General features: G+C 40.6%; 1 protein-coding gene across 1 annotated transcript in view; it reads left to right on the top strand.

The window, feature by feature from the left end:
* LOC149467324 (putative transmembrane protein 244) overlaps positions 1-22,494 on the top strand; it is a 34,210-nt gene extending 11,716 nt beyond the window's left edge. The window contains exons 3-5 of the mRNA XM_089671937.1: positions 7,132-7,257; positions 8,997-9,041; positions 21,804-22,494. Coding sequence (XP_089528063.1) covers positions 7,132-7,257; positions 8,997-9,041; positions 21,804-21,895 — 263 coding nt within the window. The 3' untranslated portion in view covers positions 21,896-22,494. The remainder of the gene's footprint in view (positions 1-7,131; positions 7,258-8,996; positions 9,042-21,803) is intronic.
* Positions 22,495-24,756: the final 2,262 nt, after the last annotated feature.

The raw sequence follows: 24,756 nt of genomic DNA, 5'->3' as shown, positions 1-24,756 counted from the left end.
ATCACAAAATGCCATGTGGATTATCAAGAATCACCAAGCAAGCCAATTCTTGGCGTCTGTTCCACTAAATCAAGGAAAGGGCATTTTTTTACATTTGATCACTAGTATTTACATTACATTATTTAAAGCTGACCCTTAAGATCTATATTAGGCCTGGTTCAATGTAGTGCAATTTTAGATGCGATTTGAGTCACACACAATGGAAATCACATTGGGATTGATTTACTAAAACTGGAGAGTGCAAAATCTGGTGCAGCTCTGCATAGAAACCAGTCATCTTCCAGTTTTTTTTTTTAACAAAGCCTAAAGTGGAAGTAAAGGCAAGACCCAACTAACTTTAAACCTACTCTCAGCCACATTCTAAGCCTAATTTATCTAGCCGTGTAAAGAAAAAAAATTGCCCTCTGTGTGCTGGAGACAGCCGACAAGGGCTGAGAAATGCCTGGGAAGTGACATCACCCATAGTTACTATGGGGGCTTTCGTTGTCAGCTGCCTCTCCTACACATTGAAACCGCCACTGACAGCTCAGCGAGGGACCGGACCAGAGCAGCTGCAGAAGAGGTAAGCATGGTAATCTTTTCTTTACAGGGCTAGATAGATTAGTGTTAGAATGTGGCTGAGAGTAGGTTTAGAGTTAGTTGGGTTTTGCCTTTGCTTCCACTTTAAGTGAACAAGCTGAAGTTAGAAGAAGATTGGCTACCATGTACAGTTGCACTAGATTTTGCACTCTCCAGTTTTAGTAAATCAACCCCATTGTTTTCAATGCTGCCCATGCATATCAATGCAACACAGCAGGGTGCAGTTTTGGAATAGGATCCTTAACTACTTTGGTTCAATTCCAGCACAATATTAGCCCATTGAATATGCAAACCTCATTCAAAATGCAAACAAGTCACATTACATAATCACACAGAAAATCAGATCAAAATTGGATCACAGTACTATGAACGTAGCCTAAATTATCCTCTGTCTTTGCATGCCCTTATATATTTCTATATTGTCTTTATTCATATCAATTATGAGTCATATTATAATGTGCATTTGCTTTATATTGTTAGTACACTGACTGCTTGATTGTAAATCTCATTGCTAGGCTTCATGAGACAATTCTGCCTGCACACTAACACGTATTACACTGATTAGACAATATATTGATGATCTCTATACAGAAAGTGCTCAATGCAGGTGTAGATTTTACCAAACAACTCTGAAATTTTGTCATGTAAAAAGTAGCCTAGTTGAAATTTCCATTAAAAGAGAAGTTTGTTTTTTTATACTTACCTAGGTGGATGCAGCATTGGTCCGATGCTGCATGTGTCCCCCGCCGACTCTAAGTGTGAGAACTCAGCGATCACATGATCACTGATCGCTGAGTTTTCACTGCCGCTTTGAGCAGAGAGCGGTGACTGACAGTCACTGCTCTCTGTTCTGCTCCCCTTGCTGTCACTGAAGCACTGGGCTGTAGAGGGGGAGAGTGCGACTGGCTCAGGCTTTCATCAGCTCGCTGAGAGGCTGAGCCGGATGCCGCTCTAGACTCTGGAGTGATTCCCGACTTTAAAGTCAGGAACTTTCCCCAGCCTGGACTGGCTGAGTGGCATCAGCCGACAGCAGACTTTAGCCTGCTGTCAGCTGAAAATAGGTCATAGGAGTGCAGAGCGAACTGCACTCTCCTGTGATACTCAGGAGGACAGCCAAAAGAGGTTTTTAAGTTACACAGTCAAAGAACTTTATGAGAAATAAACAAGCTAGAGAGATAGTCCACAACTTCAACCATAATAGTCAGTTAGCACATACTGTATACAGTGCATGGAAGTTCAACACAGCTGAAAAACACAGCTCATGTTACAAGGGATAATACTACTAGGCCTGGGTTTATCAGATTAAACCAAAGTTTAAAGTTATGAGGCAAAGTGAGTACATATGATCAGCACAGGGCCAATCAGCACTGTCCAGACAGGGGTCAGGGGCTCTACATCCTCCTAGAACAGAAAGAAAACTCCTCCTACAAGCTTTAACCAGTACTCGGCTGAACACTGATAGAAGTCACAAGACTGCTCTAACTGCTGATAAGAAAAGGTACTTAGCAGTTTATATTTACTAAAATAATTGCATTTCCATGTAGTGTGTACTATGGGAGACCAGATATAGTGAATGACGGCTCCTGGGTTTAGTAACACTTAAAGTGTTACTAAACCCAGGAGCCTGCATTCACTATATAGTAGTTCAAGAGTGGGGATGGGCAAAAGGGCCTAAGCTCAGTTCACAAGGAGATCTGTGAACCCAGTGCAAAGTCCAAAAATTCCAAAGCTAGCAGTGAACCCTACTGAGGTCGATAGGAGGTGAATGTTGTTTTTCTACCATTTTCTTTCCAATAATTTTCATTTTCGTTTTCCAAGAAAAAATAAAATTGTTAATAAGGAAAACCAGTGTGCCTCCCATTTTAATTAGTAACAATAAAGTATTGGAAATCTGCTCACAAGAATTTAGCATAGTCTGTGTATAGTGTGTGTCTCCACAGTTTTTTTTTATTACTGGTACTTATATAGGGCCATAAAGTTATGCAGTGCTTTACATATATATTGTACATTTGCATCAGTCCCTAACCCTCAAGGGTACGATCTAAGATCCCTAACTCACATTCATTCATACTAGCACCAATTTTAGACAGGAGCCAATTAAGCTACCAGCATGTCTTTGGGGCGTGGGAGAAAACAGGAGTACCCAGAGGAAACTCACGCAGGCACAGGGAGAACATGCAAACTCCAGTCAGGTGGTGCAGTGGTTGGGATTTGAACCAAGGACCTTAGTGCAGCTAGATGGAAGTGCCAGTCATTTAGCCACTGTACTGCCCAATAGTTGGACAGTTGTGATATGTAAGTCGGTAGATCATCAGTCCACTACAAAGCCATTTGCTCTCTCCCTTCCGTGGCAGACACTTAGAATTACAGAATACAGCAGCACTTATGATAAAGAGAATGTAAGAGAAACAAAAGGAATTATGAGGTAATGAACGTGGTAGGTAAATAGCAGAGAACTGGATAAAAAAAAAAGATTATTAAGGTATTAAAACATGGGCAAATCAAGTTAGGGCCAGGGAGGGGTTTTCTGTCTCTTAGGTTCAGCTGCCTACTTGCCCCTTTGTATTTTTCACCTGAAAACCTCCATTCTTTCATTTACGGTTTTGTTTTTTTCCCCCATTTTCATGGCTAATATGCAAGCTCATTTTGAAATAAGGTATTTGGGGATGGGCATTGTCATGGGGGTATGTAATAATGGAAAATATAAAGTGGTTGTAAAGGCTGGCCATTTGTACCCTAAGGCATTCCTTGCATTTCGACAAAAAATGGCTCTGTATTTGTACAACCCCCTTGTGCCCCTGTATATTTACCTGAGCCTGATCCCGATCCAGTGCTGTGCCCATCTGCACTGGCTCTCTCCCTTTATGCTCTCAGAGGATTAAAAATCCACAAATCCTTTAAATATTGGGGAATGCCTTAAAGTTGCACGCAAAGTTGTCAAACAGTTCCATTTAGTCATTATTTGATGTCACCCAGGATCCCCAAGGACTTTTCTTTACATTAAAGGAGCACCAGGGTCCTGTTATTTAGCTCAGGTGTATGTTGGGTCAACATTGTCTTGCAACAGGTTGTCTTGGTGGCAGGGAAACATTATTGGGTGGTGCTGGGTAATGTGACTGATCATGAATTCAGATTGTGGGACATTTTTAACCATTTTTTTCTTTGGATTTTTATTAAACAATGAATTCATCATCAATGACATCATCCAGGGATGTAAATCCAGCATCAATCAGATATCTTGAAGAAGTATGGGGTACATTAGCACCCCTTATTACTTAAGAAAATAAATACACATAACTGGCTAACCTCTGACTATTTTTATTATTTTAAATCAGCAATACTTACTCTGGGAAGATATCTGGGGGCCACCTTATTCTAAAGCGGGCTTTCAGATTTCTAATAATCACATCAATCAAACTTTCTTTTTTTGGGTGACAGAATGTGGAGAAGAAGCCCTTGCCCCTCAACATGGGAACAAGGTACCTTGCAAGGAGGGGAGGTATGGTACAGTAAGGGCAGCCACAAACTTATTGCCCTCCTTGTCCTGGACACTCAAGCTGCACCCACCTAAGGGTCTGGTTTAAATTTTAGACATTTCCAAATTATATACTTTAAAGAATTTGTGTATTTCCACTTTCAAGAATTTTTTTTTTCAAATTTGAGGTACAAAACATAGCGTAAGAAAACTTTTCGAAATAGCCAAGATGTTAGACAGCATAAACGTAGCTACCGATAATGAGTATTTGTGTATTTTCAATGTTGTATTTTAATCCACATGAAAATATCCTATCCCTGCTAAACAGTATTTTTTTATACAAAGTTTTATTGCAATTACATATTGGTCCAGGTACATTAGAGTTATAGTATAATATCCATTCAAAACACACCAGCTCAAAAATACGATAGGCGGATAATACAGTAGGTATATGAATGTATGGAGCGAAAAACGGACCTTTAACCTAAAATGCAGAAAAGAACTATCTACACCAGCCTTTTTCAACCTTTTTAACAGAGAGCTACCCTTGAAACAACTTTCCAGTCTCGGGGAACCCCTGCTAAATATTACTCTATCCAAAACTCATGATACATTAGTTTGATGGTCGGTGGGAAGAATGTTCGTTTCATTTGTGGTCATTGGGAAGAATTCCCCTCTTAGAGATAGCTAAAAAGATCATTGGTGTAATGGGGAACTTATCTAAAAGGCAGAAATTGCTCATTGCTCAAGGAACCCATGGCAATCTCTGGAGGAACCCTGGTTGAGAAACCCTGACCTATATGTTATTACAATAGGTAAAATAAGGTAAAACAGTGGAGTAGAAGAAAAAGAACAGCAAACAAAAAAAAGAAAACCACAAAAGTGTGTACATCGCAGTTGTTGTACAAATAATGTCAAAAGGATGAAACATATTTTGTGCTTTTATTACTCAGAGAAAATAAAAAGCAGACAAGGCAATATCCAGACATAGCAGCTCGAAAAACATGAATTTACATAGTAGGCATGTCACATGTATCAGTACAGTTTAGCCACTTACCCCAAATATTGTTAAATTTGGATGAAGAGCCCCTGGCTTCATATCAATCTATAAAGTGGTAAAGATTAATTAATTAGGTTTTTTCCAAAAATTTATATGGATAGTGTCAGTATGTGTCCATTGAAGTATAAACATTTTTCTAGCCTAATGTAGTACAATTCATAGAGTTTCTGTGTGGCGCTGATGTCTAGATCTTTACAAATCCCCAATATGCACCACTTAGGGTTTCAGATATCGAGGACAAAAAAGGAAGCAATAAAGGCCATAATTTGAGACCAGAAAGGTCTAAATCTATTGCAACTCCAAATCATGTGTAGAAAATCACTGGTTTCTTTTTGGTACTTATGAAAACTAGGTGTGTAGTTTTTGTGCACTGAAAAACTTGCAAGGGTGTATAATATATTCTATGGAAAAATATCAGTTGGATGAGCTTATTTTTGGCCAATTCAGCAGTATTGAAGTAGGAATGAAAAAATTCACTCCAAGTTTCCTCAGATCAGGGATATCAATATATTATCATAATCATATCATCACTTGCATTTGTAAACATTTCTATCAAACTCTCATAAGGAATTAACAGACTGCAGATGATGAAGTGCTGGAAAATATGACTAAAATTGCCATTCAGTATGGTCCTGCTGCTTGCCTATTTTTCACTACTGCATTAACTGCAGTCTCTTCATTCTTGTATTTATAGAAGGGGGGCTGGCACATAACAAAGACCCCATTATTGGCTACTCTAAGGCAACTAACCAAAGTATGATGGCCCTTGCAGTGCATTATTATTGCCATCAGGATGGCGGACAAGTTGCCAAGACTGCAAACAGCTTGGCTCAAACCTATGTCTGACCTGAACCTGAAGCTGATCTCTGTTGAAGAACAGTCAAAACAATATGTCTAAACCAGCCTTTCTCAACCAGGGTGCCCAGGCACTCTGGGTGCCTTGAGGTTCCTTCAGGGGTCCCTTAGCAAAATGTCTAAAAATTGCCCACAAAGTCACAGGTTTTCATTGTGCACCTTTAGGACCTTATAGCCGCTGGCTTCCTGACAACCAATGACATCATCAGTTGATAAGTAAGATGTTGGTTGCCTGCACAGCATCCTATTTTGACCCTCCCCTGCCCCTCGCCATCTGTGCTGGGGTCACATTGAGAAAAACTGAGGGAGAAGAGAAACACTGGAACACTAGTCAGAGCCAGTGTGCAAAAGTGTATTTGCTTTTGACGAATACATCACCTCCAATGCTGGGTGTCCTACATGTGTGGATGTTGCTTCTTTATATAAAACTATTAGCATTGTTTTTCACATTTTATAATGGGGTTCCCTTTTAAAATTATGAACAGGCTTGAGGTACCCCATTTTAGAATGGGGTGCCTCAAGACTGTCCATAATTTTAAAGGGTGCCTCGGGACTGCCCATAATTTTAAAGGGTGCCTCGGGACTGTCCATAATTTTAAAGGATGCCTTGACTGAAAAATGGTTGAGAAACAATGCTCTAAACCAGTGGTTCTCAACCTGTGGGTCGCGACCCCTTTGGGGGTCGAACGACCCTTTCACAGGGGTCCCCTAAGACCATCAGAAAACACATATTTCCGATGTGTAAAAAGCAGCTACTGTGTAGAAAGCAGCTACTCTGTTAAAAGCAGCTACTGTGTTGAAAGCAGCTACTGTGTTGAAAGCAGCAGTATTGGAGGTAAAACGACACTCATGAATTATAATTACTGGGTAAATAATTTTATGGTTGGGGGTCACCACAACATGAGGAATTGTATTAAAGGGTCACGGCATTAGGAAGGTTGAGAACCACTGCTCTAAACAATAGATTTGCCCAGTTTGCCCTAAGCCTTTCCTCACTGTTATTTTTTTTTATTTTTTACTGAGCAAGTATATACTAAACAAAAATATTCCAGCTGACCCCTTTCACAGTAATAAGTACTTGCTGCTATATGAGTCTTTATACTGTAATTTACCAAGGGTCCCAGAAATATTCTTACAGCTCATATCTTTACTGTATCCACAGTGCAGGTGATTTCTACTGAAGTAACATTTTTCGTCAGCGGTCTTCTCTTTGTGCCAGTTGTTGGTTCAATGGTGTGGGATTACTCAGCCACAGTGAGCTTTCTTCACGTCATTATTTGCTGCATTGGTAGGTAATCCACATGGTCTAATTTTCTTACTGGACTGTCCTCAGTAATTGATCAGCAATAATAATGATTGTGGAATTCTTAAATGTTCCAAAAATTCAATATCCTCTTTTCCTTTCTGTCAATTTATTTAGCCATTTTTGCAAAAAATGATTGTTTTTGATTATAGATCAGCTTGGGTATGTCTGTATTGGTGTTGTCTAATATTTTGCACTTTTTAAGGGACAAACATTTTTTTCAGGTAAATTGCAATAGCAATGTGTCCCACACTTGCCTTTCCAAACATAAAGAATAATTTATTTATATCCTATGACTTGGAAGAGAGGTCTAGCAACTAGAGATGAGCAAACCTACCAGGGTTGGATAACGTTCAGGGAACTCATCATAAAAATTGCATGCTGACTTCGATAGGGTTTGAATGAAAGTTTTTGAAAATCATTGCTGTCCCCTTCTGAGGCTAAAAGGTCAAGTGATTAAAATCTTATTTTTTTTAATGAAAAAAAAAAAAGAGAATGTCTAAAACTAAGAAAAAAACAAAACGAAAAAAAAAAAAAAAATCAGCCCCCCGAATAAGAAATGGAAGACCAGAATCAGCTAAACAGCAATAGAAGTTGTTGCTGGCACAGAAAAAAAGGTAGTCCTAGAAAATACTGTTGGAACTAGTGACTGTGAATACAAAGGTTGCTACACAAAATATGTAACCCACCGCCATGCTATTCAATAGTAATGTAGCACTGATGCCTCTGAACAGCACATTGAATACAGGGGGGTCCACTCCCCTCTCTGTAGCCCACCAGACTGCAATTCAATGTAATGTAACAGTGGAAATATACAGCACTGAACATAGCACATAAGTTTGCTGTTTATGAACCATGAACATGTACATTTTTCTGCAACTACAGCCTACTGGCAAACCAAAATCTTGTTCAGACAAGCAACTAGTTTGTTGCTGTCCATGTAAAAGTTAAAGTGATATTGAAGTTTCAGTTTTTTTTTTTTAAATAACAAACATGTTATATTTACCTGCTCAGTGAAGTGGTTTTGCACAGAGTAACCCTGATCCTCCTCTTCTTGGGTCCCTCGCTGGCACTCCTGGCTACTTCCTCTTGACCAGTGCCCCCAATAGCAAGCTGCTTGCTAGGGAGGGGGGGCACTGGTGCGTGCTCGCTCCCAAACCTTGCTCTAGGACACAAAGAGCTGCACCTGGGCCCTGCTCCCTGCTGTCTCCTCACTGGCTGTGTTTGACAGCAGTGGGAACCAATGGCTCTCGCTGCTGTTTCTCAACAATGAGGAGAGAGAGACCCAAGACAGCCGAGGCTTCCGTGCACATCGCAGGATCGAGAGGGGGCTCAAGTGAGTATTGGGGGGGGGGGGGGGGGGAGCAGCACATATAAGGATTGTACCTTCATGCATAGAATGCATTAATGTAAAAAACCTTCAGCCTTTACAACCACTTTAAATGTTAATAGTAAATCAATGTGACTTTTCACACAGCTACAATAAAAGGCCCGAGGAGAGGGAGAAATGATATATTCCCAACCATGCGTCATCTCAATGGAACAAATCACATCTGTGCAGCTAGGTTTTTGATAAATTGTTTTATTATTGCTGCTTGCTATGTGTGAGTGAAACTTTTTTTTTCTGTGAGAACTTTCAATAATGGAACAATTTTGTGCTTTGTTTGTAGGTTGAAAATATGTTATGCTGTTGATAACACTATTTTTATCTCTCACATCTGTAGTTACACAAGAATTTCCTAGGGTGTGGCAATGGTGGCTGCAAATAGGTAATTCTAGTAGTTTTCTTCACCACATTTTCTGGTTATGGCCATATTTCACTGCTTGCATTTAAAAAATATGTTTATTGCTGTATTATTAATTACAGAACTGCATCAATATGTGCCTTTGCCCAGAGACTAGTTTAAAAAAATCAGCACAAGGAACATGTGTGGCTTGCTATTATTCTGATGTGTCCCTTGTGTTGCTTGCTCCTGTAGTCCTTGAAATCTCCCTCCTCTAATACCATTCTACCCCTTGCACCGTAATCTTCCACAGCCAGGGTTAATAAAGTTGAAGAAGCTGTGACAGGCACTTATAGGTGTATGACTATGCCTGTCCTTTCCACCCAGCTCCTCAATTCATAGAAGCTGTACTATAGCTTCTATGAATGAATCAGAATTTATGAATGGAGGAGGTGGACCATTCAATCATATATCTGTTCTATATTCATAGATAGTGTTTCATTGTGCAATTTTTTTTAACTAAACTTAGGCTTTAAACTATCTGAATTTAACCTAATATCAGCCTTTTGCAGTATACTATACAGCAGAGCTTATAGTGATTGTAAAGCTTGAGAATTGTTTTAATTAAAATAATAAACATGTTATACTTAACTGCTCTCTGCAATGGTTTTGCACAGGGCAGTCCCGATCCCCCTCTTCTGGGGTCCCCCACAGGCACTTCTGGCTCCTCTCACTTGCCAAGTGCCCACATAGAAAGTGCCAAGTGCCCTTGCCAAGTGCCCTTCCTATGGGTGCACTCATGCATGCTCACTTCCAAGCAGGGCTGTTTGCATCTATTCGGACACACAGCCCTGCTCAGCCCCACCCCCCCGCTCTCTACTCACAGATTTTGACTGACAGTAGCAGGAGCCAATGCCTGCGTGCCAAGCCTGTGAGAGCAGGGAGTAGGTAGTGGAGATGCTGCAGCCTTGCACATCATTGGATCGAGATCAAGCTCAGGTGAGTATTTAGGCATGCTGCGGAAGGAACTACCATTAAAAGATGTGGAGAATGTGGAGAATCCATTAAGGAAAAAAAAAAGTAAAATAGTAATATATATCTGTGCTGGGGTTGAGCGTGTATGTGCTGGGAGGGGGAGGGAGAAGATTATTACTTGTAGGTGGGGTAGCGCGTATGTGCGTGGCTCTGCCCGATGCATTTCGTCATATGCGACATCATCAGGGGCACGCACATACACCGCATTACCCACATAAATAGGGGAAGTGACCATGGAGGATTGCTGCCATAGGCTGACATGTCACAAGAGGGAGTGACCGGACACCTGAGGTTCAACACCTAATCACTAATGGGTGCAGTTCATAGAGTATGAGTCCTCTACAGTTATCTCTTGTGGTAGAAAAAGAAACCAAAACCAAAAAGAGATTAATCTAACCACAGTTAATTAATAAAGAGCCTTATGGATATAAATCCAAAAATATTTCATAATTTAAGGCAATCCTCCTTGACTGAACCACCATTAACAGACATACATGTACAGCAGATATATAAATAAATTAATCAATATTGGAGGCCTATGAGGTACAATAGCCACCAAATTATCACCAAATTATCATGACATCTGCACAAAGATATATAATTAGCTGGTATTGATAAAACAGTTAATATCCCATTCAAACCAAAGGGAGTGTATGTTTTTAAGCCAATAAATCCAGCTAGTTTCAGCTTTAGAAATAGTCCTCTTGGCATTACTGCCTCTCCAGTTGGGTATGTATTGCTCTATTATTATTAATTTACAGGATTTATATAGCGCCAACAGTTTGCTCAGCACTTTACAATATAAAGGGAAACAATACAGCAACAACACAGTTCAATACAAGAGAGTGAGGAGGGCCCTGCTCCTTGGAGCTTACAGTCATTAGTCATTTTCCTTCCCCTACAGTTTACTTGGCATGCCTTACACTTCCCACACAGATGATAGCCATCCATGTTAGCAAAAAAGTTGGCCTAATCGGCAGATCAAGTACACTCTGTGCCAGTTTTGTTTCTCAAGTTACCCACGCCCCTGAATATAACAGTGGGGTGTTCAGGTCGAATTGGGCGCAAAATACAGTTAGTGTTTTTAATGATGATTTTAATAACAGTGCTGGAATGAAAAGGTGGTGCCAGGGAGAAAAAAAAGGGAATTTATGCTTAGGGGTTAAGCGTGACGATTAGTGTTTTTTTTTTTTTTTTATTATTATTATTTTTCCTGTCACATGATGCTCATACATCCTGGATGGGGCAGTTTGGCATCTTCGTCCTGGGCACTGGATGATCTTGTTCCGGCATTGACTGTATACGGCGATATCTCCCCCAAAAAGCAGTCTTCCTTGACGTGTTTCACTACTCCTTGCTTAGGGTAGGATACGTCCCAATGGTTTTGTGGAGGTTAATGTGAGGAATCATGTGTATCATAGAGTAAACGCAAATGCCAACCTTAAGACATGTCCACCAAGTTATAACACATTTTGTATCAAACGTTTCAGCCAAAGGAACCAAGGTATGTCAGAAGGCAGACCAGGGTCTCTGCCCACTTTTGCCAGGGTAGACAGTACTGACATCTTTGAAGTCCTTTTGGCTGTAGACACAGTCTCTTCTAAACATTGACCCAAAAAGTCATAGATCAGCCTAATTGCAGGGTGTATTGATCTTTTGGCTCTGTGCTCCTTAGGCTCTGATGGATCTTCTGGGGCCTCTTCTTCAAATTCAAGGGCTGGTTGAGGGGTCTAATTCAACTTTGAATGGCGGAATGGAAAATTTCTCTTCTCCTACCTCTTAAACCTGAGGTATGAATTAAGGGGCTGCAGGCCCGAGATTCCCCAAATAAGTCTCAGTAGTAGAAGTAGATTAGGTGGCATCCATTGGCTCAAATGGCTACAACCAGTATGTGCAGATATCTTCCTCTTCACTGTCATCCTCCTTTTCTTCAATAGGTGGAGAAGACTGTGAATGGGTCACTAGACCTTGTCTCGAAAATGTTGCCCTTAATAGTTCACTCTGCTTACACATTTCAGGGTAGAAGGTGATTCCAGTGCCATACTTTCAACGGTCCTGTTCTCCCCTCAGAGTGATCTGGTACAACAGCAGAATAGACAGTTGCTTGCAGAAGATATAGGTTTGAGAAATTCATTGTTCCGCAAGCTTATGCTTCCTGGGAACTCACAAATTTGTCAGAAGCACCCGATCACCTGGCTGTAGCTCCTGGACTTTCACACTCAGGTCAAAGTTCCTTTTGTTCCACCCATCTGTTGATCTCAGACATCAGATAAAGCTTTAATAATTTTCCTAAACTGTCATTGAGTTCCTTCTTAAACATTACACATTCCCTCTGTGAGACGTAACAGATGTCTGATGTAAACAGATGCTAAAAACTACGTCCATGGGCAGTCAAGCTTCTTTCCAAAACATTAATGTGTATGGGGAATAACCTGTTGCATCATTTTCAGTGCTCTTATATGCATGCACAACTGCAGAGATGTGCCTGCTCCAGTGTTACCTCTTTTTCTGCTTTCTGAGTCCTAAAGAGAACCTCTCAGGCTGTGGATCCAATTTTGGATGATAGGAGGTCTTTCTGGACTTCTGAACACACAAAATGAGCAAATGCTTGGTAAGATGACTCTTAAAGTCTCTGCCCTGATCAGAGGGGATTCGCTGGGGTAGCCTGTAGTGGACAAAACATTTCTCCAGCAAGACCTTGGCCACTGTGGATGCTTGTTGGTCTTTTGTGGGAAAAGCCTGGGCATAGCATGTGAAATGGTCTGTCATCATCAGGATGTTTCCCCATCCACTCAAATCAGGTTCTAGGCACAAGAAGTCAATGTGCACCATGGGTCCTTGACTTTAAAGATGGACCATTGAGGCCGCTCTGCAGGGTAATATTTCTCTCTGTAAGAAATATGGTGCAGCGCTAAAATCATTAATAATATGAATAAAAGTTCATAAACGAATATAAAACAATGTAAATAAGCATAAATCTTTGATAGTTCAAAAGGTGACTTTCAGTGCTCCTAAAGTGCCAATAAATTCTTGATGAGTTGGTGCTTGTGCAATAATTGTGGAAGAATTGCGCACTCACCGGATGCGCAATGTAAATGCGCATATAAGTATAAAACCAGATGTCATCAAGGTATCATCAGAGTAGGGCAGATATTGCAGTAGTTTCCCTCTGAGGGTGGGATGGTGCATCAAATGGATCCTGGGGCTTTAAATGGAGATCCAAAAGACAGCCAGAGTTTCCCTTAAGGGATGGATAGGTGCTGTTCACAGCATGTGCAGGAGGCTTCCTCTCTGGATACTGGGAATGGATCTTGTGTGGGGCTTCTGAAATTCAATACTCCCCCAGGGAGTTCAAAAACAGAGATATTTCTTACTGTTTGATTGAGGTTTTTCTTGGTTACCTTCTGTGCACAGCTGCTGTTTCTTTCCTCCCCATTATAGTGAGCTCACAAATTTTTCTATTTGCAGTATTTTTCTCTGAATACTGTGTATGCAAGAATTGCAATAACTCTCAACTTTGGCCCAAAATAAAAGACCAGAACTCGTTTTTCAGTAATTTGATAGACCTCTGGCCATACCTGACCATGATCCTAATGCAAGGCAGCTGACACAGTTTCCCTGTGTTTTTCCAGGAAAAGCAATTGCTATTTGTTCTCTTTAGGATCATCTCAGGGGCTCCTTCTGTAGACCACCCTATCACATAGTTGCAGTTGATCCCACTCCTTGTGGACCAGATGTGCTTTCTTTGGGGAATAGATTAGCAACGGATGACCACTCTCCAGGCTACATAAAATGTCTTCCACTTCATCATTCCTCAGGTCTCTCTTTGATAGAGTAGGCAGATCTCCACCTCTCACTTGGGTGAGGTTACAGTAGAGTTTGGGGACACTTGCATTACTGACCCCTCTGGCTGCTCCCTTGACACGATACTCAACCTCTTGATATACGGCATGGACCCATTTAGACATCAGTTGTTTTGCTCTTCTGGGTTCATAGAGTCTCCTTGATAAGATATCAGCATCTATGTTTCCAACTTCTGGATGCTACTTTAAGCTGAAGCATAAGCCAGATAGGACAGTCAACCATCAATGTCCTGTAGTGTCCAGCTAGTCTGTGGTGAGTATACTGGAGGATTATTACCTGTTTTGACCTTGAGGTCCATGTTATACAGATAGTCTTTCAACTTGTCCTCCACTGCGAACTTCAAGGAAAGGAACTTTAGCTTATGTGTGGGGTAGTTCTTTTAAGTAGGTAAGGCTCTGGCTCACATAGGTGACAGGTTATAGGTGTCCATTGTGCTCCTGATACAATACCTCTCCTAGTCTATCAGAGCTGCTATTAATATGTAACTTGTAGGGTTGAGCTGGGACTTTTTGTCCCAGCAGTCAAGCAGCCAAACAGTGTCCTCTGATGTCCTGGAACGGTGAGCGGGCTCTCCTTCAGCTCACAGTGACTGCAACACAGCCCTACAAGTCTTCTGTATCCTCTCTTGTGCCTCCCCTCCTTACTGACAGCTTAGAGGGAGAACAGCTGCAACGCCAGCTGTGTGTGTGTCATTTCAGTGACAGCCCAGTCCATGCGGCTGCCCTCCGTTGACAGTGCAAACCTAGGGCTACAACAATATAAAATATACAGATTTTACTTCCTCTGACATGGCAAGCCACTTTATTCTTAGGTGGAATAAAGGACCCTCCATACAACTATTCAAAGCTTTCCAGTCTATTTCTGTAGGAGATAAAAAGATATTTCTTATCGTATAGTGTTTTCTTTTTAATTCCCTAATGGAGCTTAGTAGGAGAAACAACTCATGGTACAAAGTCAATTGAAAAGGGACCCAGTCTTTTACCAGCATTGTTACTTTACTAAGCTGGGCAGCCAATATTTTTGATGGTGTGTTATAGGAGGGCCTCAGAAATTACAGTACGCTATAAGTACATGCAATTAATAAAAGATGCTGTTTTTGGAAGTAGGAAGCAGGGGGATCATGTAGGTACTGGAGAGTAGTGAATTTTTTATATGAGATATGATCAAAGTTGAGTTTATTTATGGTGGCTTTTACACCATGGATTAGCACACATAAACCGCCTACCCCAGTGCAGGCTCTCCCCGCTTCAGACCATCCTGGGCTCAGTGGCTAGACTCATCCGCCTCGCCGGCCACTCCACCTCTGCCACCCCCCTCTGCCTGTCCCTCCACTGGCTCCCTATTGCCCAACGCATCAAATTCAAACTACTCACTCTGACCTACAAAGCCGTTCACAACACTGCCCCTAACTACCTCACCAACCTGATTACCAGGTACCACCCTACCCGTACCCTTCACTCTTCATGGGACCTCCTTCTGTCTTGCTCCCTGGTCTCCTCCTCCCACGCACGACTGCAAGACTTCTCCAGGTCCTCCCCCATCCTCTGGAACTCACTACCCCAATCCATCAGACTGTCACCTTCCCTCCTCACCTTCAGGCGCTCCCTGAAAACCCACCTCTTCAGGGAAGCCTACCCCACCCTCACCTAACAGCCGTTCTCCTTCATTCCTCCTACCACTCCATCCCCCACAGCCACTTCTTCCTGTACCACTACCCCCTCCCTTCTATATTGTAAGCTCGAAAGAGTAGGGCCCTCTAACCCCTCGTGTGCTGTTTGTAGTTGCTGTACTGTTTCATGTATTGTCCCCCCCTCTATTGTACAGCGCTGAGCAAACCCTTTGGCGCTATATAAACTCGATGTAATAATAATAATGATAGGGCAGCAGATCTCAATAAGGCCAAACTTACTTTTAGAAACATAGAATGCTATATACACGAGGCAGTCTATTATATTTCTACTAAGCTGTGCACAAGTATGGCATTGTCAGATTGACAGCAGAACATACCAGATGATCCATTAAGTCTGTATTTTTTGAAATCATTATTATCTCAGGATAGATTTATGTTTATCTCAGGTCTGTTTAAAGTAAAAGGCAAGTCAAAACCTAACAAAGCTTAAATCTACTCCCACCCCCCATTCTAAGCATATTCTAACTACCCTGTAAAAGGAAAGATACATATTCTTATCTATTCTGAGTTGCTCCGGTCCAGTCACATGATCTCTCCAGCTTTGACTTCAGTGAAGAGGAGAGATCGCCGACAACAGCTGCAGCGCATGTGTGATGATTTCACCCATAGGCTTGCTATGGGGTATCTGTTGTCGGCTGTCCCTCCTCTGAACTGAAGCCAGTGCTGGGACCCAATCATTTGACTGCACCAGACAGAGTGACTTCAGAATAGGTAAGTATATAGAATAGACTTAAAATGGGGATAGAGGTAGATTTAAAGCAGAACTCCGGGCAAAAACTTCTTTACAGGTCTTTGTTGCTGATTTCATACCTGATGAATTTGTCATCCATCTTCTGGTTTACTCAGTAGTTGCTCTGAAATAGCCTACTAATATTCAAATCCAACCATTAATTCTTTTTGGTTTCCTGTTTGTAAGACTGGTGGCCTCCAGTTCCCTCAGCCACTGGTCTTGGCACATCCCTTCTGTAGTTCTTTCTCCAGGATGCAGTGATGTAATTCAGCCCCACTTGCAGTGGTGGGTGAATCGAGACTCTCAGATACATTCAACATGTAGAGGCCTAGTGTATCTGTTCACATTCACTACAATTCCCTGTGGTTGGTGGGAACTGTAGTTTCCTTTTACTGCAAAGAGAGAGGAGAGGATAAGATGTAATCCCTGCTGTTACACCTCCTCCTTGGCAGAGTAGATGCTGTTATCTTTTAAATTACAGAAATGAGGTCATGAAAATTCAATTAGACTTTTCTCCTAAATGGTAATGTTTTTAACATTTTATTAACCGTTTAGTGTTTTGTGTAGGGGGTGTACTAATGGGTGTTTTTTTTGCCTATTCTGGAGTTCTTCTTTAAGCTTAGTTAGGCTTTGACATGCCTTCCACTTTAAATTCACTATTGATTGACTTGCATTCTCAGCTGAAAGTATGTTGCAAGCATCTCCTATTCTTTTGCTAAAATAATTACATTGTAATATCACTCTGGAACATTCTTCCTGCTAGGTTGAGGTCATGCCCCCATACTCTGTTTTATATGATCAATGTCCGAGGAGGATAATTAGCTGTACTTTTAGGGCACATGTACACTGCAACTGATAAATTCACGTTTAGGAGCTGTTCAGCATTTTTTTCAGCAGCCCCTGAACTCAACCTAATGTTTTCCTATGTGTCCATGTACACATCTTCGTTTACAGGCATTTGAGTTTACAGTTTTTTTTAATGCAGAAAACTTGCGTTCAGCAGTCGATTTTATCAGCGTTTCAAACGCAAAAAGCTTGTAAATGCGGCAAATTGCATTTATAAGCGTTTGCGTCTGAAATTTTTTTTTCACTCTTCCAGTTCCCGATGCTGTCCAGAGCCTTTTTGCATCATGAAAAATGCATGCAAAGCATTTTCAAGGTACTCAGATGGACAAAACACTGAACACAGGATGTTCCTACCAAGCTTGTCACACATTGTAATGACCAATTCAAACCTCATACCTTTCCTTTTACATGAGAACATGGATGAAGCTTTTGGAAACAAAAGATATGTTAATGACTATTCACACCTCAAATTCCTCATGAAGACCCCTTGCCAGGTGGCCTTAGTGACTCCACCAGACACCTCCCCACCCTTGGAAACAAAAGAAATGTTAATGAGCAACTCACACCTAATTTCGACACATATTGCTGTCTCTGCTTCTACTCTCTGTATTTCCTTGAAACAGTTTGAAATAGTTAATACTTTACCACTTTTCAGTGCATTCTGGGCATTTGGGAGGTTCTTCTGTGCTTATCTTTAAAAAACGCTTCTAAACATAAACGCGCATAAACGCAGTATGCAAACGCAGCTAAACAGACGTTTTTTAACCTACGTTTTCCAGCAGTTTCCATCGTTCAGAAGTGTCCTGTGTACATGGGGCCTTAGTGTTGCAGGATGCAAAGGAGATTGTGAGTGTAAGCATAAAGCAGATTTTAAGAACATGCAGTAATACAGTGGATTGCTCTTTTTTCTTAGTCATTGAAGTTATGAATTTATGAGGAAGGCTCATCTTTGCTTGAAGACTTGGTATCAACCTTTCAGTTTAATATCAAGAACACATTTTAGGCTGTGAAGAAATCCATTCTATTGTTATTCCCCCTTCTCCCACCACTCAGTAAGCTGAGACAGAACAAAGCCCTGTTAAACCTCTTGAACAAAGCTTAGGTTTTTCAGAGTGGTCTTTTACATGAGAACGTGGATGAAGCTAAGAGCTAAGGGGCGCAACACTTTTTATCCTTTTGTAGGGAATATATGTACTTTAAATATCTCATCCATCTCTGCTACTGCCAGTTTAAATGAAATTCTATCCAAAAATAAAAAAAAAGTTTTGGCTTTAGAAACTGAAAGGGGTTTTAACCTTGAACTATTTTTTTCTGCTGCGTGTGTCCTGATGGAGAGATTTCGCTATATGTCGTATCCTTTAGACTCCACAGATAAAGAGGAAAAATCTTTCTGAACTGAATGGAATTCCTATCTTAGGCTGCATTCACACTTGAGTGTTTTGTAGCTTGAAGCTCAAAGCTCCAAAAAAGCTCAAACCTAAAAAATCAATTGTTCTCTATTGTGCCTGTTCACATCTGAGCATACGGACAGGTACCAGAGAGAACAATTGATTTTTTAAGTTTGAGCGTTTTTGGAGCTTCGAGCTTCAAGCTACAAAACGCTCAAGTGTGAATGCAGCCTCAGAGAGTTGCCATAAAAAGGTATCCCAACTGGAGGTCTTTGTTTTAAGCCATTGATTGCTGTGATGTGTGAGACACATCCTTGGTGGTAAACCTGAGCAAAATATGTTTTCACCTTTTTTTTTAAACTATTTTTTAACTGTAACACCAGTACAAAATATGTGAACTGGGTAACAAAGTCACTAGAATGTAAACAGATATGAATAAAAACCTGACAGAGATTTTAACCCTTTCAAACACTGTGAGTCTTGGTTATGGAAGAAAGCAGCTCTTGTTTTAGGTTGAATTCACAATTGTGCATTGTAGTGTGTATAGTACCACATAGACCTGGATGTGAATGGGCCCATATAGTTTTCCATTTCCTTTCACAATAAAATTGCAGTGCCTAAATGTGAACCAGCCCCATTTGAAAGAATGGATTCTTTACCTGAAATTCATTTTTATGCAGCAAAATTAATGAATTTGGGCCATTTAACCGCTTGCCTACCGGGCACTTATACCCCCTTCCTTACCAGGCCAATTTTCAGCTTTCAGCGCTGTTGCACTTTTAATGACAATTGCGCGGTCATGCAACATTGTACCCATATGAAATTTATAAAATGACTCATATTTGATATGAATAAAGACAATATAGAAATATATATAACGGCATGCAAGGACAGAGGATAATTTAGGCTACGTTCATAGTACTGTTATCCAATTTTGATCTGATTTTCTGTGTGATTATGTAGTGTGACTTGTTTGCATTTTGAATGAGGTTTGCATATTCAATGGGCTAATATCCTGCTGAAATCGAACCAAAGTATTTCAGGATCCTATTTCAAAACTGCACCCTGCTGTGTTGCATTGATATGCTTGGGCAGCATTGAAAACAATGGGGTTGATTTACTAAAACTGGAGCGTACAAAATCTAGTGCAACTGTACATGGTAGCCAATCTTCTTCTAACTTCAGCTTGTTCACTTAAAGTGGAAGCAAAGGCAAAACCCAACTAACTCTAAACCTACTCTCAGCTACATTCTAAGACTAATCTATCTAGCCCTGTAAAGAAAAGATTACCATGCTTACCTCTTCGCAGCTGCTCTGGTCCGGTCCCTCGCTGAGCTGTCAGTGGCAGTTTCAGTGTGTAGGAGAGGCAGCTGACAACGAAAGCCCCATAGTAACTATGGGTGATGTCACTTCCCAGGCATTTCTCGGCCCTTGTTGGCTGTCTCCAGCACACAGAGGGCAATTATTTTCTTTACAAGGCTAGATACATTAAGCTTAGAATGTGGCTGAGAGTAGGTTTAATTAACCACTTGCCTACCAGGCACTTATTCCCCCTTCCTGCCCAGGCCAATTTTCAGTCTTCTGCGCTGTCGCACTTTGAATGACAATTGCACGGTCATGCAACATTGTACCCATATGACATTTTTTATAATTTTTTTTTCCTCATAAATAGAGCTTTCTTTTGGTGGTATTCACTTGCCGCTGTGTGTTTTACTTTTTGTGCTAAAAACATAAAGGCAAAACATTTGAAAAAAAAGTTTCTTTGTTTCTATTATATAATTTTGCAAACAGATAATTTTTCTCCTTCACTGATGTGTGTTGATGAGGCTGCACTGATAAGCAACACTGATAGGCGGCACTGATAAGCAGCACTGAGGTGGCACGGATAGGTGGCACTGATAGGCGGCACTGCTGGGCACTGACGAGCTGCACTGGTGGACACAGGTGGGTGGCACTGCTGGGCACCGATCATCAGGGCACTGATCACCAGTGCCCTGATGATCGGTGCCGATCCCTGCTCTGACAACTGCCGGTTCTTGGCAGTACTTTCTCCATGCTCTGACAGCGTGAGGAAAGTGCAGCCGAGAACCGGCAATTGCATTTCCCGGTGATCAGCGCGTCATTGGACACAGCTGATCACGTGGTAAAAGGCCGCTGTGATTGGCCTTTTACCACATCACGTGATCAGCTGTGTCTGTCCGACACAGTGATCACAGAGATCGCCAGGGGCGTGCAGGAGAGCGTGTTCTGGAAGGATGTTATATGACAGCCTCCCAGAACTGGCCGGCCGCAGTGCAGCCGTCATTCAGTTGTCGGTCGGCAACTAGTTAAGCCACTAATGTTACATATTACTAGTAGGTGTAATTTTCTGCTTTTTTGGTATGTATGTATGTATGAAGATGTGAACTCTTATACCCTGTCTGCTCTTATCAGCTTCCAGGCCATATACATTCTAAGAAAGTGTGTAATGACCAAAAAACATCTCCTGCTGACAGTAACAAAAATCTGCTATGAAGTATATGAAGCTGAATTAAAATAACCAATCTTGCGAGCAGCTATGTAAAAAACAACTTCCCTTCTTAACAGTGTACAAAACCGACATATATCAAAAAACATAAAAACAAGCCGCCAGGCACCCAATCACATAACATTCCGCAATAATACCAAAAATTGTATATATATAACAAATGTGCAGTGCTATAAACAGCTAATAAATTTATCTAGACCAAAAATAAATAATGTTAACTTAATAAAAATAATTGCCCATGCAAAATTCATAAGATCGTAACTTAATAAAAAATTGGTCTGTATAAATTCAAATGTCTATTTCATATATCAAATTAAAAATGAATCTTGATAAAACATTATCTCAATATAAAGTGATATTAGTGAAATAACAAAAGTCCATGAAAAACACAGGTTAATCCTTCTTATAATTTGTGCCACCACCACCTGATGTGCACTGATATACATAAGGTCAAATAGATATGGTGAGCGCACATCAGGTGGTGGTATGATCATTATCATTATTTATTTTTGGTCTAGTTAAATTTATTAGCACAGTTTATAGCGCTGCACATTGTTATATATAAACAATAAATATGAAGTATATGAAGCTATAACAAGCAAAGGTTTTGTGCACAAATGTTTCTTTTCAAAGATAAAAAGGTGTTCTGTAGGACCCTGTTAAAATTTGCATATGAAAAATTCTGCAATTTTCTAGTATTCTTTTTAATTTTTTTCTGTTTTTACAGGCTGTGGATTGCCTCTCATGATCGCATCTGGTCAAACACTTGCATACTTGACCAACAGAAACGCATATCAAAGACACAGAACAACTATATAATACATTTTCTCTTATACAAGATTTACAAGCAACAGTATCAAAACAGGCAATAATTCACTCCACATGCAAGATCTGATTTATTCTTAATTTGGGATGCTTTGTTAAATTAAAATGCATTGTAGAAAATTAAATACATTCCCCTGACTGAGAAAGTCTGCATGACAATTTTCCAATGCAAGAATGCGGACAACAGAAGCTAAGATAATAAACCTAACATAGATTTCCTTGTCTAATGTCATTTAGAAAGATTCTGGACCAAGCTGACCCAAACAAACGATTTCCATTCCGGAACAATAGGCCACTGGGTGTGCTGTAATGGACTGTAGTAACATTTCTACAATAGTACACGAAGCAGCACTGTAATGTCATCCACCTGCCTTCACCTTGGTCAGAGGAATCCTTGTATCTATTGATAAAAATAGAAGGCTCATGCTGAATGGTGAAGTACTAGGCCTGGCTCTCTTTATAATCGGCAGCAGATAGGATGTCGCCTGCACTGCTGCCATACACAGTGTCACTTTATACATGAGACTGTGTATGTGCTGGTTGGATTAAATTATGAATGAATAATGAAGCGTTGCATCTTCTGGGTACCGATAATGCTTGGGGGATCAATCATTTGAATACAGCAATGGTCTCCAAACTGTGACCATTTGCTTGCCTTTATCTGGTCCTTGGGGCACTATTCCTCCCACTGACACCAATGATGACACAGTTCCCCACACACAGCTAATGTGTAAGGTGAAGTCTACAGGCTTGGAAAAATCAGTATGTAAATAGATAGAAAACTGGCTGAAAGATTGTAAACAGAGAGTAGTGGGTAATGATTCATACTCTGAATCCTACCACTCCTAGAGGACGTCGAATGATGAAACGCATAGGGGGGGGGGGGGCCTTGGAGGTGAGCTGTACCATGTACAGGTGAGCTGCCGGTGTTTGGTGAGCCCGGAGCTGATCCGATTGTTTCACACATGCAGTTACTGCTGGTGTCGGCTATGAGACTTTACTTTGTGAGTGCGGCTTATGTTTTTTAAAGTGGAATAAAATTATTTTAATGGTTTTACACTATGAAGCTTCCTCTCCTATGGTGTTTTATTTATATATATATATATATATATATATATATATATATATACACAGTTGTGTTCAAAATAATAGCAGTCAGACATCACTAACCTGATCAATCACTGTTTTTGGTAGAAATGATATTTCTACATGGCAAATAATTTACTAGCAGGTGTAGTAGAGTAATAGAAATCCAACAGACCAAACAGTCATGACATGCATGCTGCTGATTCTGTGTAATTGAATCACTAATTGAAAGGGGCATGTTCAAAATAATAGCAGTGTGGAGTTCTATTAGTGAGGTCATTCATTCTTTGAAAAACAGGTGGCAATTATTCCCCTTTTTAAGGAAGGAAGGCAGAAAATGTTGTACATGCTGGTTACAGTACATTTCTCTCTGAAATTCTGAGGAAAATGGGTCGTTCCAGACATTGTTCAGAAGAACAGCGTACCTTGATTAAAAAGTTGAATGGAGAGGGGAAAACATATAAAGAAGTGAAGAAAACGATAGGCTGCTCAGCTAAAATGATCGCAAATGCTTTAAAATGGCAACCAAAACCTGAAAGACGTGGAGAAAAGCGAAAAACTACCATTCAAATGGATAGAATAGCCAAAATGGCAAGGACTCAGCCAACAATCAGCTCCAGGAAGATCAAAGAAGGTCTAAAGTTACCTGTGAGTACTGTTACAATTAGAAGACGCCTATGTGAAGCCAAGCTATCTGCAAGATGCCCCCGCAAAGTCCCACTGTTGAAAAAAAGACGTGCTGAAGAGGTTACAATTTGCCAAAGAGCACATTGACTGGCCTAAAGAGAAATGGCGCAACATTTTGTGGACTGATGAAAGTAAGATTGTTCTTTTTGGGTCTAGTGGCCGGAAACAGTTTGTCAGACGACCCCCAAACACTGAATTCAAGCCACAGTACACTGTGAAGACAGTGAAGCATGGTTGCGCAAGCGTCATGATAAGGGGATGTTTCTCATACTACGGTGTTGGGTGTATTTATCGCATACCAGGGATCATGGATCAGTTTGAATACATCAGAATACTTGAAGAGGTCATGCTGCCTTATGCTGAAGAGGAAATGCCCTTGAAATGGGTGTTCCAACAAGACAACGACCCCAAACACACCAGTAAACGTGCAACATCTTGGTTCCAGACCAACAAGATTGATGTTATGGAGTGGCCAGTCCAATCCTCAGATCTTAATCCAATAGAAAACTTGTGGGGTGACATCAAAAATGCAGTTTCTGAGGCAAAACGAAGAAATAGAGAACTGTGGAATATAGTCCAATCATCCTGGGCTGGAATACCTGTTCACAGGTGCCAGAGGTTGGTTGACTCCATGCAACACAGATGTATAGCAGTTCTCAGAAACAGTGCTTATACAACTAAATATTAATTAAGTGATTCAAAGGAAAGCAAAATCTTCAAAATGTCTGTTTATATAGTGAATGTTTGAGTTTGTAAAGAAGAATACAAACACTGCTATTTTTTTGAACAGTCTAATATTCACTTAATATTCACTTTTCTTCAATTTTTTTAGAGGAACAACACAAATTTGATATATTTTGTTTCATGTTTTGATTTGCAATAGAATGTGTAGTGTTCCCAATGCATTTGTGTGTATGGAAATAAAAGCTATTAGAAGGATTTTGAGCTTTATTCACTTTTTTCAACACACTGCTATTATTTTGAACACAACTGTATATACAGTGGGGCAAAAAAGTATTTAGTCAGCCACCAATTGTGCAAGTTCTCCCACTTAAAAAGATGAGAGAGGCCTGGAATTGGCA

Source organism: Staurois parvus, unplaced genomic scaffold (assembly GCF_062004578.1).
Source record: "Staurois parvus isolate SC_StPar_1 unplaced genomic scaffold, SC_StPar_1.0 ptg000115l, whole genome shotgun sequence".
Lineage (NCBI taxonomy): Eukaryota > Metazoa > Chordata > Amphibia > Anura > Ranidae > Staurois > Staurois parvus.
This window is presented reverse-complemented; position numbering and strand designations above follow the sequence as displayed.